At 33.9% G+C, this 16,000-nt stretch overlaps 1 protein-coding gene across 3 annotated transcripts in view; it reads right to left on the bottom strand.

Annotated features, from left to right (window-relative positions):
* Positions 1–202: 202 nt before the first annotated feature.
* Positions 203–16,000, bottom strand: part of INTS2 (integrator complex subunit 2) — a 45,390-nt gene continuing 29,592 nt past the window's right edge. For all 3 annotated transcript variants that reach the window (XM_019636771.1, XM_019636770.1, XM_019636772.1), the window contains exons 16-25: positions 13,919–14,023; positions 11,300–11,464; positions 10,044–10,245; positions 7,046–7,171; positions 6,283–6,481; positions 3,701–3,952; positions 3,243–3,350; positions 3,006–3,111; positions 1,892–2,068; positions 203–1,787 (exon numbers count right to left, since the gene is read on the bottom strand). In XM_019636771.1, coding sequence (XP_019492316.1) covers positions 1,618–1,787; positions 1,892–2,068; positions 3,006–3,111; positions 3,243–3,350; positions 3,701–3,952; positions 6,283–6,481; positions 7,046–7,171; positions 10,044–10,245; positions 11,300–11,464; positions 13,919–14,023 — 1,610 coding nt within the window. In that variant the 3' untranslated portion in view covers positions 203–1,617. The remainder of the gene's footprint in view (positions 1,788–1,891; positions 2,069–3,005; positions 3,112–3,242; positions 3,351–3,700; positions 3,953–6,282; positions 6,482–7,045; positions 7,172–10,043; positions 10,246–11,299; positions 11,465–13,918; positions 14,024–16,000) is intronic.

Genomic DNA, 16,000 nt, shown 5'->3' with positions numbered 1-16,000 from the left:
GAAAATTGATCCAGGAATGTGCACTGCATTTTTAATTAGAAAACCTATTTCAACCTTTTGTGAACTCCTAGAGGTTACCTACTCCCACAAAATATTCCAAAGCCCCTGTTTCAAAACAAAACGGGAGCATTTGTATTTAATCTTAAAAGACTACAAAACTGCCTTGTTTAAAAATATGAAAACTCTAATGGTATTTTTTAAGTGTATGCTTTTATTTTTCACAAAATTACTTAATCGAACATTAAGCATCTGTCATCTGTGATACTGTGCACTTCATGATTTGAAACAGCTACAAATTAGTTCTTATGTAATACCCTTATGAGGTAGGGCCAGTAGTAATCCCACTTTACAAAGGAGGAAAATGAGATGTGACTATTTGCTAGTAAAAAGCCTTAAGTTAAATTTCTTTTCTTAAAAACCATGCTGTCTTATTAGCCTGCCTAATTTCTTTTACAAGTGAAGAGGTCTGTTTCAAGTGGCGGGCAGGAGGGGGGTATCATTCAGGTATATCTCAGAAAGCAAACAGAAGTATCTTGTACACAGGATACTTAAGTAAGGAAAAAATGAGGATTGTGGATTACCTGAATGCATCCACCTAATCAATGGAAGTTACTAACAGAGGACTGCAAAATCCTTCAGCAACATTGTGTTTTCTGCTTTTTAATTTTTCCTGAGGTCCAAACATTGTATATATTTTCTTACTCAGAGATCTTCTAAAATTATGATGTGAATTATAATCCTGATGACAAACCAAGAACTCTTTAATCCAGTGGGTTTTATTGCTCTAAACTTTAATTAGATGCCAATGTATTTCTGACCATTAGATAATGAGTAAAGCATTATGAAAATAAATTTTAAAAAAACTAAATGTTATGACCCTCTTTTCAGGTTCCTTTCTCTGCACAAAGATGTTTCTGTAAACTTTTAAACCAGTATCTTAAAACTCCAAATTGTTCAAGTATCTCTTTAAACATATGGCTTCACGTATCAGTAAAAATTGAAGCAAATATGTAAAAATCCTAAAATCTGCATCTGTAATTCCATGGATATCATTTACAAAAAGCTATTTGCCTTTTTAAAAGCCTTCTCAATACTATTTATTGAGAACTGGAATTTCATCTTGCATTATCAATACTTAGAGATTTCTATTTGGGTAAATTCCTAATTTCTCCCGAATTCTCCCTTTTTCTTCCTCATCATTGTATCACTGTCACACTCTGTTACTAATTGACAGTTAAACTCAACACTAGGGATACCCACAAATTCATTTTTATAAAAAATTAAAGCCATGGCAGTTTTTCTTCACTTCAAAAGTTAAATACAAGGCCAAATTCACTTTCCAGTAATGAATATCTTAAATGTGTTCCCAATAGAAAGAAAACTCGGCCGCTATAAAATAAACATACCAGCAAAGGTAGATCCATAGACCTGCCAATCAAATACAAGCAAGCATAATTCTCAAGAGAGTTCTAAATTGTATTAATGTTGAATTGAATCATTTTAGTGATTCCAAGACGTTACTGTTCCCATTCAGTTAAGCGTTGTTATACGATGCAGATTCATGTTGGGTATATGCAGCAAACAGCTTCATGTTTTTGTTTTAAGTTGTTTTGTTTTTTAAATTCCACTAACACTCATGTTTATTATTTCAATTATTGTGCTTTCAATACAATGACAGAGCTGTACATCAGGATCCATGCTTCTCGTGTCCCTGGGTCCATTTTTAAAAGATGGATCTTTACAGATTGCGGACCATCCACCTGGTTTCTCCTTTATTTGTTGAAGACCTAAAAACATAAGGAAAAAATTAATTAAGCCAAGAATCTAGAAAGGATTTTGAGTTTTTTTGTGTGAGATATTAAACAAGTCTTGAAAATAAGTTACTACTTACGAGTAATAATTGGATCAATGTCTCTTGTCTGAGTGGCAACATCAGAAGCACAGACTTGCCCTATTTGGATCAGCAAAGACATAATATCCTCGTACAGTGGAGGAAATGCTCGACAAAAAGAGACCAAACTTGGGAGAGTTGGCATGAAAAAAGCATATCGCTTAGCCTGTGTTAATACTGTTGGAAAGAATGAAACAGAATTTTTGGTTTTACAGATATGAATTCAACCTAGATAGCACATACAATATACTGAGCACCATGATCTATGCTGAGTATACTCAGTTTTCTAAGACATGGCCAGCTTCTGCCTTTAACTCACAATCTAGTACTCAGCCTTCATCCAACATATAAATCCTTATGCCTAAGCACTGGGACAAGTGCATCGCATGCATTATTTCATTTAATTCTCACAAGTCTTATGAATGTGAAAAGTACTATAATGATACCTACTTTTATATGAGAAAAATTTTAAATAAAACTTAGATTGAGAAACTTGTTTAGGACCACACAGCCAGTTAGTGGTGGAGTTGGGATTGAACTCAGGCAGTTTAAGCTCTTAACCACTACAAGTAATTATAACATGAGGTGAATACAATGGAAAGAAAAATGAACAGATTGTTACGGGAGTCCTGAGTAAGAATATGAAACTAACTAAGCCATTACTTTAAAAGACTGAGTTACAGTTCATATCTCTTAAAGTAGTTTATTTTCATACCATTTTACTCCACAAACCAGGTGGTTAAAATGTTAGGGTATGTTGTAGAGCTTAAGGAAGCAACTAATATACTTATTTATACATATACTTATATTTTCCTGGAACTCTAAGCATTTGCAATAAATTGTAATTTGTTTTCTATTGACATAATTACATTCAGAGATTTGATTTCCATTTAGAAAATGTGGGGAGCTTATTATTATAAATCTACATATAGTCACAAAATGAAAGATACAATTTTCCTTCCTGTTCATCTCTACATTATAACACATTTGTGATAGGAATATTTTTAAAAGATGGCATAAATTAATTAGTGACACAGAAAACACAGTATCACTAAATTTAGAAAAAAGATGTCCTTCTTTATGTTAGAAGTTTTGGTGTTGGTTGGTTACACACCTGTTAGCAAAGTTCCCATGACATTGACAGCTAAGCGAGCCACACTGAGTGACTTTGGTAATGCATACTGGATACACAAATGAGAAAGCAACTGGATAGCAAATATCTGCAACACAAAATCCAAATATTACAAGTTTCTGAAGACTATCTTTAAGTATTAAAAATTATAAAATGTTTTCTATAACCAGCAAGACTGGAGAGAGATTAAAATTTTCTAAAGCTCCAAAATGATCATACCTGTTTTTCAAGTTCTGGTTGTGCAATAAGCTCAGGTATGAAATCCAGACAGATGTGCATAGATGGAATACCTGCGACTGTCAGAGGCAGAAGTTCACATGGATAACCCTATCTCAACAAGAAAGGGGGGGAAAGTTAGAAATAAAGTAAGTCAAATACAGATAAAAATATAAAGAAAAGTTTTACTTCCTTTATGTCCAAGTTGCTCAGGAGGCTAGAGTGCCTTCATGCATCCTGGCATTTCACCTTTCTGATGCACCAGAATAGAGGTATATTACCTAAATATTTTACGAGGCTGAAATAAAATCTAAAAAATCTGGATTTTTCTCCATATTGCAAAGGAGCATTATTATTTGTGTGATATCCAGTTTCTAAATATTCCCTTATTCATTTAGTGCTCAGCCCTCCACCCCCCAAAATAAAGTTCACCCATACAGCACCATTCTTTCAAAACAGACCTGAAAGTGAACAAGCTTAGCAATGTTGGGATCCGCAATGTACATTTGGTGCAACAGACAACAGATAAGGCACTGCACTTCTCGAAGGTTACACAGCAAATTGTCTTCTCCTTCCCCTGTTCCCTTATTTGGCGTGCTGGTCGTAATGACATTTTGAACATTCCTTAGCAAGGTGTCTGGACTGACACCCTTTGCTTTCTCCTCTTCAGTAGGTAAGCAAATCTCCAACAGAATCTGGACAGCAGCACTATCCTACAAGCAAATTAAAAAAAAAAAGTCACTTTAAGAAGTTTGTTTGAAACCAAATCTGCTTTTGTTTTCACACGAACAGAAGTGATAATAACTATTTCTTAAAAAAAAAAAAAAAAAGGGAGAGGAGTACTTCTAGGAAAAAAAGTGAGCCATCTATAGGGCAATGGTTCTCACCTTTTTATGGTCATGAACCCTTTTAAGAATCTGAAGAAAACTATAACTTTCTCCCTATAAAAATTAGTAATATGCAAACAAACATATTGCATAATTCCAGGGTGGTCACATATTCCTAAGGCAGATCCATGGATTCCAGTTTAAGAACACCTGCTACAAGATTATTCTGATTCAGTGACATCCAAAACAGGCCCTAGACAAAAAAATGACTTCTACCAGAATCTCTTTTTCTTCCTCTTAAACTCCTACTTCTCCCAGGATACTACCCTGTATTCCCCCCTTCTTTTTCTCACCTGGCTACCAACTAATTAATTCCTCTGAAGATGGTGGTTAGTAATTAATGCCTAAAAGTGACTTCCCAAAGCTCTTTTCCCTTTTAATTTGGAGATGGGCTCTTGAAGGTCCTGGTTTTGCAATGTAAGATTCCACCTCACCCATTTAACATGTACAACTAAATGTCGCTCAGTCTACAAGCTTGAGTGTCATTTCATAGAATAGTAGTTTCTTGAGGGATGATCTGCTTGATGCCCCTACATGTAAAGGAGAGCTATAATCACTCTCATCTAGCAGGAAGGAGTTAAAAAAAGAATATATGACATGTATCTCTGAAAGACAGACACTGCCTGAAGAAAACAATTCCTTGATCACACTGTATAAGAACCTGATTACAAAGTAAAAACCTTACGTTATAATCATTTTTAAACTAGGTTAGTTTTACTTTATAATCATTATTCTCAGGTTCATGGGGTTTTGGCTTTGTGTTGCTATAGTTTTGTTTTGTTTATGTTTGTAGACTCTGGAGCCAGAATGCCAAGGCTTGAATCCTAGTTCTGCCATTTACTAAATGTATTACCTTGAGCAAGTCACTTAACCTCTCTTTTCTCCTTTACATTCTCCTTTACAAATTGAGAAGATAAGACTCTATACCTCGTAGGTTGATTGTAAAGATTAAATGAGTTAATATACATAAAGAACTTAGAATAGCACCCAGCATTTAGTAAGCATTATATAAATGTGGTAGCTATTATAATTCTCAATCCTTCATTTGAAACTCTGAGGGCTAGATTTATTTTAGAACTCAGAATTTACTGTAATATTATATAATACCTCCACAAGAGACTAGGGTAGAACACTGTAATCAAACATATTAATATTTCTGCAGGAAAACATACCAATATTCACATTAAGTGGGATAAAGGCCATAAATAGCTTCACATCAATTCAGGTCAAGTTTTGTCACAAATGAGGTCACATCAGGTCTGGTTTTTCTGCCAATTGAATTACCAAAAACATGCTTCAGTTTTCATAGCTTTTGGATTTCCGTATTACAGTTTAGGGATTGTGGACCTATATTATTACTCTAATTCTCTTTATTGCCAATGAAAAGATTTCAGAAAATATATTTAAACTAAGGTTTTTCTACATTGAAGACCTCAAATTGCTGAGCATTTAATCATCTCACATCTCCTTTATTATTCAAAATGACTACTTAAGGCTTCAGTGTAATTCTACACTGTTATAAAACTTTTCTAAATATAAAATTGAACCGCTTATGTTGTCATAGTATTTATCACTGCCTGACATTTTATATATATATATATATATATATATATATATATATATGCACACACATAGAGGGTGCCAAAAAAAGTATACACATTTTAAGGAAAAAACTGTATTAAATTTATGCTGATGGTAACCACTTTTGAGCACCTCAAGTGAAATGTGACTTGTATTCTTTTGTTACCGAGATATATTAAGTATCACAATTTTAATACAGTTTTATCCTTTCTTAAAATGTGTATACATTTTTTTGGCACACTCTGTATATACACACAAACACATCTTGTTCTCTTTGTGTCCACCATTTAATTTTTTTCCACCATTTGATTTTCAGAAGCAAAAGTCTTATATTTTGTTAAAATGTAAATCTTATTTAAGTGGCTATTAAATTAGTATCATGAAGATTATTCCTGCTTTTAGTAATGCAGCCCATCGATATTCAGAAGCAAAGGTAACGTCATTCATAGTGTGTTCTGTAATAAGAGGAAGCGCAATACGACCATTATACATAAAGGGTATACTATGCCATCAATTTAACTGATTATATTAACAGGGAAGCCCTTGCCCTCTTTGACTAAATTTTACTTTTTTACCTGTGCAGCCAGTAATGCATTTTTCAATTCTTCTCTAGTAACTTCTGGGCCATCAGTTTGTCCAATTAAACCTAATGTATTATTCTGGGAAGGCCTATCCTGCTCTGCTGTTTCCTTCAGATGAGCACTAAGGTAGGCTTTGGATGCAAGAAGATATCCATTCAACATGTGTAGAGTAATATCCATCAGTGGGGGGCATCTAAATATAGAAAGAAAAATACATGAGAAAGAATATAAATTTATAAGTTAGCCAGAATGTGATCAGTTTAAATAATTAGAAAAACCTGAATGGTACCTGAAAAACGTGAAAAAATATTAGTAGTGTATTGTAGGCATCATTTTTGTTCTTCTTAAAAAAGACACTGTCCTCAACATGTTTTCCATATTAGTATGCATAGTTGCACCTCATTTGTTTTAACTGTTGGGTAGCATTCCATATGTAGATTACCAGGCCCGTCCTCCAGAAACTCTGATGCAGTATGTCTGGAATGGGTGGAGCTTGGATTTTTTTTTTTTTTAATAAGTACTCCAGGTGATTCTTATCTTCAATTTTGGGAAACACTGCCACAGTTTATTTAACCACTGACATATTTTTTTCCATTATAAATATTTATGTTTATTCTAGAAAATTTGGACATTTCAGAAAAACCATTGACATATTGAAGGACATTTAAGCTGTTTCCAATGTTTCACAGTTATAAATAATTTCTTTGACTCTCAAAGTATAACTCTATAATAAAAATGAAACTCAAAAGACACGTACCTGTGTACCCTCTGATCACATCTTAGGACAATGAGAGGATCTATCATCAGGTCATTCTGAGTATACTTTTGTTGTCGAACAAACTTTATTGACGGTTGAAGTGCATTAACTGTCATTACCCACAGCCTGATGAGAAAACAATCACATGTTCAAAAAGAGCTATATTATAATTGAAACCTGTAGCCCTCCAGTCCTTTCTATCTTAAAAAGAAAATAGAAAACTGGTATGAACAAACTCCAAAATTAAAGACTATAGAAATCTAACCTATTATTATGTCTCTAAAACAAATGAAGATAAAACAGTAAACACAAAGTAGTTTCAAAAGTCTTCACCATTGTAATGAAATAATCATGGCATAGAAAATAAAAATTTGAATTAAAACCTCAGTAATACCATACTTGCTATATGACTCTATGTAAGTAAGTGAGCCTCTCTGAACTGTTTCCTCATCTATAATATAGGAATATAATACCTATAAATGAAATACCAAAGCACTTTGAAACTATATCTGGCCCCACAAATTAAGTCATTGTTCTATACTTATCATAAAATTTCAATGTGAGATGCACTTTGAGATGAGACATCGATTGTCTATAAAAGTGGTTACCAACCTGATTGCACATCAGAATTACTGAGGGATGTGCCAATATGGTGGGTACCTGATCGTTTAGTGAAGCCCAGGAGTCCATCAGCCCCACCTCACATATAGAGCTTGCCCACTCTTAAAAAGGAATGTACAGCCAAGAATTATCAGACATTTAAAGAAAGCTTCTACTTTGAAAAAGATTAAAATATACAAAGAGAAGGAAAGGAACTCCAAACAGGGAATGTAAGAATGAGAAGAAAAAAGTTTTTAAACCTATAATTAATATCCTTAAAGATATAATAATTCATATATAAACACAAGAACAGGAGGCATTTAAAAATATTCAGATAAGAGTTCTTAGAAATTAAGAATAAAAAAAGAAATTAAAAATATAACAGATTTTATTTTTTAATTCAAAGGAAAGATCAGAAGGTAACATTGAGGAAATGTCCAAAAAGTATATTCAAAGAATATATTAAAAAATAAAGGAAAAAACTCAGAATAAGTCTTAGAATAAAATCCAAATTACAAAATATTCCAGAAAACAAAGGGAAAGAAATTATTAAAGAAAAAAATATATAAGAAAGTATCTTAGAAACGAAGGTATTAGTCCTCAGGCTAAAAAAGGCCATCCAAATACTCAGCACTATGAGTAAAAAAACAAAAAACAAAAACACACCAAAATATGTCATCATGAAATTCTAGAAAACCGTGAAAGAAAAAACATAAAACCTTTGAAAAAGAATAAACAATGGTCATATACAAAGGATTGGGAGCTGGTATAACATCAGATTACCCAACAACAATAAGGGAAGCTCTAATTCATTCAATAGAATGAAGCCTTCAAATTTCTGAAAGGAAAAATAAGCTAGAATTCTATCCCTAGGCTAAATATCAATTATATGTGAAAGGAAGAATAAAAACCTTTTCACACATGCAAGTCTCAAAAAAAAAAAGTATCCCAAACACCTTTTTCAGGAAGCAACTTGAGAGTGGGTTCCACTCACTAAAATGAGCAACTAGACCAAAAAAGAGAAAAACATGGAATCCAACAAAGAGAGACAAAAGCAATTCCAGGATGGCTACTGTGCACATCCCAGATTTGAACACGAGGACAGAAAGCTCTGAAAGGAATGTTTACAAGAAAGCAAATGTTAACTGATGTGTTATATAACTAACTGTAAAGTAAATTTCCCCTTAATAATGGAGTTTGGGGATGAATTAGTTATTGACACAAAAACAAAACAAAACAAACCCCTGAGCAAATGGAAAAGAGGCAAGTATTAGCTCAGGGTTTGTGTAAGGGGTGTGGAGGAGGGCAAATGTATAAGAAAGAAACTCTAATCAAAAGATATCACATAGGTCAACTATAAATAACACTTACGTAGTTATAATAATATGCACACTGCATATTGCTTTAACCAAAAGTTTTGAGATAACTGTGCTGGGAGAAATGGAGAAAGGGGAAGTGTGTGTTGGGGGAAAAGGGACTTGGGACAAAGCAGGGAAGAGTGCTAAATCTTCATCTTCCTTAGTAGGAAGTCAAAAGATAATTTCTACATTGGAAAGTCAGGAAATCATGATAATTATAAGGATATTATTGTGATGTATGGGGAGATAGAAATGCCAGAATAAGAAAACAGCTGAGAATAGTTGTCTCTGAGGAGTAACTGTCTAAAATGGGAAGGTGTAGGCAGGCCTTATATACTATTTACCTTCTGAAGTTATGTGCATTTATTAATTTGATAAAAGTTACTTTACTTATAATTAATATAAAATTTACTTATAATTTAAAATTATTTTTAAATTTAAAAAGTATAAATATTCCCAGACCTACTGAATCAAAATTGCAGGTTAAGTCCAGCCCAGTATGTATTCAGTTTTTTAGAGCTAACCATGTATCTCTGTACAATCTATAGACCAGGAGAGACCCGTTTGACTAAGATTTAAAATAATTAATCCAAAGTTCTCTAAACTTTGCTGCACACTGAAATCACCTAGAGAATCCTCAAAGAAATACCAGCACCTGACTTGTACCCACAGACATTCTGATTTAACTGACATGGGTTATACTTGGTGATCAGGAGTTTTAAAAACTCTCCAGGAAATTTTAATGTTAAGCAAAATTTGAAGCCACTGCCATGATGATCGCAACAGTGACCTAAATCACAATTAGGCACAGTGACTAGACACGAGGGCTCACTTTTAAAGAACTTTCTCAAGTTGCAAATACTTCAAGGTTCCTCTCTGTTTCTTAAGACAAAGTTTATTCTTTCCTTGAAGTTATAACTTCAATTAATGTCTTCAGAAAGAATTTATATTGTCAAATAGTCAACACTTTTTTTCAACATTTAAGTTTAGGCTATTGTATATAATCATGGCTATGCACTTATCAGTTACACTGAAATTACCTTCTAGGCATCACAGTATTAAGAACCATCCATAGTTTATTGACTGTTTGAAGAATTCGCCGTGGAACCCCTGAATTCAACAGCTGGTTCATATTGGAGGTTAATACTTCTGCATATGGTATAAGTTCACTGGCAGAGAGTAGAGTCAAGTGTTCTAGAATCTGCATCACTTGTGTGTGACTTCCTGGGACAGCTGAAAATGCTAAAAGGAAAACTTAGCAGTCATAATCTAAATTCTATACAGCTTACCAAATAGGAAGTAATATTGCTCTATCAGACTATAGGCCAAGCAAATCAAGAAAACAGTACCGCTTAAAAAAGGGAAAACTTTCAATCCTAGCCATAGTTTTGGCTATACTTAAAATAAGGGCCTTAAGAAAAATTCATGTTAAGTGTAGTTATTTTATGAAGAACAAAAAAAGTCTGATTTTTAAATCATGTTAGTGACCCAAAGACAAACGTGATTTCCTTGGGGATTCAGACTGATTCGAAAAATTGGTTGAAACATGAAAAGATACCCAAGTGTTACTTTTGGTAACAGTCTTCATTTGAAAGATTCAAACTTCTTGCTACCTTCTTCTGGGTGGTCCCCTTTATAGGCTATAAGCACCCAGCAGACTGCTGTTAGTAAAAAACATCTAGAACTGTGCTCTTCAATAGAATACTCACTAACCACAAATGGCTACTGAGCACTTGAAATAGAGCTGGTCCAAGATGAGATGTGCTTAAGTATAAAGTATGTACCAGATTGCAAAGATTTAGTATGGAAAAACAGTAAAATACCTCATTAATAGTTTATATTGATTACATAATGAAATGATAATATATTAGATATATTGGGTTAAATATTTATTAAAATTAATTTTGCCTGTTTTTAACTTTTTGAATGTGGTTACAGGAAGTGTAACATTCTATGTGTAGCTTAGATCATACTTCTATTTGACAGTGCTGAGCTAGAACATTATCCATTCACAGCAAGTACATTGCTCTATTCCATGGCCCTTACTTCTGACCAGTTAGGACCTTCCTAAAACCACATGACCCATTTAGTGATATAACATAAGACCTACCAGGAAACAGAATCATGTCAAAAACAAATGGTTAGATCATCTTAATCTCAAAGAGAATTACTTAAAATATATTCACCAAAATATTGCTATGCCTCCCAGGAAAATTATGCATGATTTTAACATTTCAATAAGCCTAACATCTCTTTCTAATACTAAAGTGGTAAAAGGATTTCCAGTTTACTATACCTTCTTGGAGTTGTTCAGGAGAGTGATTTTTGGCATTATTTGTCAGGAGCATTCGCCTTAACAAGGCATCAGTCCCTGTGATTTCCTCTTCGCAAATCCAATCATCCACAATGCACAAATGTGGGTAGTTAGTTGCGAGGAGACGTAATAAAGCAGAATGCAACCCTTGAAAATGTATAAGAAGTCAATTGGATTCTTCATTCTTAAACACCAAAATCTTCTATCTTCTCTCTCCCCTCTCCCTTTCATTTTCAGCAAGACAAAGGAATTTACACTTCTTGTGCATGCATACTATAGTTTGAGAACATCTGTTCAGTAGTTTGGCTAGAAAATATGCTTAAATAAAGATAACCAAGTGATCTGATACACAGGAAGTTGAAAACTACTTCTTTTATCAAAAGTTCTCAAGCTTTCTTCTACCCTATCCCAACATAAAAGTCTCCCATCAGGAAAAGTTGTTCGACAACTGAGGGAGGAGGAAAGAAAAGAGAGAAAAAGAATGTCCATTTGGGGAGATCATATAAGGTTTGAAACAGGCCTCGCTCAGAAATTCTGATAGGCTTCTATGAGAACATGTCCTCCTCTCCTCCAACCAAGTTGAGCATCATTGCTATAGGTGGGTAAAATTAAAACCGCCCACTTTTGAGTACCTAAAATGTACATTTCCTCATTTCGCCCTAACATTCCTACAAGGTAGGCAATATTGTCTCCATTCAACTGTAAGGAAACAGGCTGAAGACATTTATTAATGTTCCCAAAGTCACACAGCTAAGTATGTCAGCCAACCGAAGCAATACTGATGATACCCACAAGAGGGTGCATTTGTCTTTCTTCAAGAAGGGTTGAGATCAGGGTTTCTAGAGGGAAGGCAGGTGGGGGACTGGGTGGAAAAGGGGAAGAGAATTAAGAATTACAAACTTCCAATTACAAAATAATTCAAGAGAATGGAATGTACAGCACAGGGAATAGAGTCAGTAATATAATAATATGATAAGTATGGTGGTAAATGGTTACTAGACTTACTGTGGTGATCACTTTGTGAGGTATACAAATGTTGAATCTATGTTGTACACCTGAAACTAATATAATTATTGTATGTTGTATGTTAACTATAATTAAAAATAAATGTTTTTAAAAAAAAGAAAAAAGTCTATTAAAAAAAGGTAAAAGAAGCTCAAAACAAATGGGAAATCTTCTACTAAATCAAAGTCTTGTTTGTAACCTTTTGCTTATAACATAGTTTGGCTACTCATGACTATTATTGTGTAATACCAATGAGAAAATAAATGATAATGCTGTAAAAATGCCTGTTTAGATAAAAGAAGTACCCCTATACTAATTTCTTGGCACACAAATACCTAATAAATATTGTTACTATACTACTGTTGTCATCATCAGAGCTATGAGTAGTAATAATAGTATTAAAAGTATTTTAGATCCAATCATTCCTTAAATATGCAACTTAGATCAACTCATAGTATCACTGCTTAGTTCCAGTAGAGATAGCATCTGCTTCCTTTCTTATAAAAACTGCTTAAAATTAATGTTTCTGTTTGAAAAGACACTGTAACAAGCAAAAGTATTTTAAAATTTAAATATCTAAATTTACAAGTAGTATATGTAAAGACTACCCCAAAACGGTCACAAAAAATGACTGTTTACAATAGTGCAAATTAGTCTACATTTCATAATCTTTTCAATAAACCATGTTAGTTGCCAAATACTGCCAAATATGACATCATTTGTTTGATTTTGCAAGGATATAATAAATGCAGACATCTGGCTAAAGGTGACCAAAGAAGGCTTATGTTCCTCCTTGAAACCAACAATAACAAAGAAAAAGAAAACTCCAGCTTCAAAGAAACAAAAGAAAAAAAGAAAAAGAAAACCGAAACTCAAACATTTGAAGAGGTATTAAATTAAGAAAAAAACTGAACTTCAAAAATTATTACTATAGGGCCGGCCGAGTGGCTCAGTTGGTTAAGAGCTCGCTCAAGAGTTTGAGCTCTGAGCAACAGCGGTTCGAGTCCAGCCCAAGCTGAGCAGCCGCTGAGCTACCAACAGTTAGCAGGATGGCTCAGCTAAAAAAAAAAAAATTTTTTTTACTATATTTCTACTTGACAGTTTTACAGTAAAAATATTATATAATAGTAATTCCATGCCATGGAATATTATGAAGCAATTAAAAACAATAATGTAGATCTACATGTACTGACAAGAAAAGATTTCCAAGACTCCAAGGGAAAAAAGCAAATCTCAGAAGAGATAGGATATAATACCATTTATAGTTTAAGAATTTTTACTCGGGTATGTATTTATTAGCTTCAACCATATGAAACTGCATTTTTTATAGGTCAAAAGTAGTTGAATACCTGCAATTTCACATGGCTCAGCCTGTAGAGAAAAAAGTCTGAAATTACACACCAAAACAAAACAGCTAGGGTTTGGGGAGGGTGGGTGGTTTTCACGGAGTAAGACAGTGAAGGAAATAAAGAGGAAGTTCACTCCTGAATTGTCTGAATTTTTAATATTGAACACCTATTAAACTTTATAACATTATAAACAGCAAGATACTTTTAACAATGAACATTAGCAGTAAAAAGCAAATAAAACAAATACCTCCCAACTCCTGCTGCAGCCCCTGAGCCTGTCGAATAAGGAATTTGATAGGAATCTGATCCATTAAAGAAGACGAATATGATTTGGGCTTTCTTTGCATGGCAGCTGTCAGTCAAAGATAAAAAGCATAAGAAAGATAAAGTGTCAGATACAACAGAAATCTTAACCTTCAACCCAAATGGGAACATAAACGATGTCAAATTACTTTTAATTCACTTAATCTGTGAATACAGCTCATAAAAGATGAAGACTCACTACCAAAATAGTGGACACACAGAAAGAACAAGAACATACCTAAGGGCAAGATCTGGAAAATGACCCAAAATTGAAACTAATGGGGAAAAAAATCATAACAGGTGATAGAAGCCATTTGCAGAAAAGCCCTACACTATAAAAAAAACCAAAAACAGAAAACTTGATATCAAAGTCAAGACTCCCAAATCTAATCAGGAAGACCAAATACAGTCGTGACCACATGGTTTGAAGCTTTATGGTTCTAATAGCCTTAATCAAGTATATATTATAGTGGTGCCTGATGTTTTAAAGGAAGTTGGACAATATAGATTTTACATCCTTCTCTACCACTACCTTCAGCCAGCTACCAAGTCCATCCTTTTTTTTTTTTTTTTAAACAAGTCATCTTAATTTCTGTTCTTTTTCTGCTGTCCTACCTAATTCAGTGCCTACTCACCATTTAAAAATATCTATTATGGCCCAATTTCCTTGACCCCAATTTCTCTCCTCTTTAATCCATCCTTCTCACTGCTGCCATAGTCCTTTTATTAAAATATAGATTTGGCCAGATCTAGATTTGGCTGTATGCTCAAAATCCTTCAGTGAATTCCAAAATTCAGCAGAGTAAAGGTCCTCACTCATCACAACCTTTCTCTGTTCATCTCCACCATATTCTACATGCCTATAACTCTCATCTCACTTTGCTTATACACCACAGGATTACATGAGACTCTCAACCAGGATGTTCATCGTTTGAAAAAGCATATCCAATATATGTATTCTTTTTCAAATACAAACCACAACAATGTAAACGTAAAGCTCAACTTTTTTTTGGTTGAAGACAGTAAGCATAGAAATGCCCGTTGAAGAATAAAGGTTCAGAATCATTGCCTACACAGACCATATGCCTCTTGATTAGACACAATCCCACTTGTAAATGAATAAATTAGCATCTTACTTTTCCACACCAATCTTTTACGAATTGAATAAGAATGTGTTTCAGAAGGCAGTTAAAACAATACAGGTTCCAGTGATAGTGAAATCCTGGTTCTGATACTTACTACTTAAAGAAGTTACTTACCTTCCCTGTGCCTCAGTGTTTGTACCTATAAAATAAAGGTAACAACAGTACCTGCCTCATAGAATTGTGAGGGTTTACATGACATAGCAAGTATAAAGTGCTTAAAGTAGTGTCTGGCTCACAGCAAGCACTCAAATGTTAACTAGTAGTATTAAGATCTAGAAACCCCAAGTTCAGCTTAGGGGAAAGTATCAATATTTAAGTTTCTGGACTTATGAAATTGAAGACAAAATCCTGAGCACATTTTATTTTATTTTAGCTGAGCCATCCTGCTACCTGTTGGTAGCTCAGCGGCTGCTCAGCTCGGGCTGGACTCGAACCACTGTTGCTCAGAGCTCAAACTCTTGAGCGAGCTCTTAACCAACTGAGCCACTGGGCCGGCCCGTGAGCACATTTTAATGATCCCATCAAAGAACTAACTAACAGCCCACGAAGCCCTGCTTAAAACAATTATATTTCTCTTTAACTGTCTGTGAAATATATTAAGGATATTCCTAATCCTTCAGGAAGGAACTAAACTTATAATTATGAAAGGCCTATGAGAGGATCATTATTTCATATACACAACATGAGCAATCACATTTCCATATTTGTTCCAATATATGGCTTTCAAATCTAATATTTAACCTCATCCTCAAAAAAACTGTAGAGTACTTTGAATACCATTTACATTACCCCTAGCTTTCATGACATTTTAATCCTTAAAAAAATCCTATGGAAAACTAATTCACTTATGAAATTAGTGTAAACTTGATACCAAAGCCAGA

This window comes from Hipposideros armiger, unplaced genomic scaffold, assembly GCF_001890085.2.
Source record: "Hipposideros armiger isolate ML-2016 unplaced genomic scaffold, ASM189008v1 scaffold_29, whole genome shotgun sequence".
Classification (NCBI taxonomy): Eukaryota; Metazoa; Chordata; class Mammalia; order Chiroptera; family Hipposideridae; genus Hipposideros; species Hipposideros armiger.
This window is presented reverse-complemented; position numbering and strand designations above follow the sequence as displayed.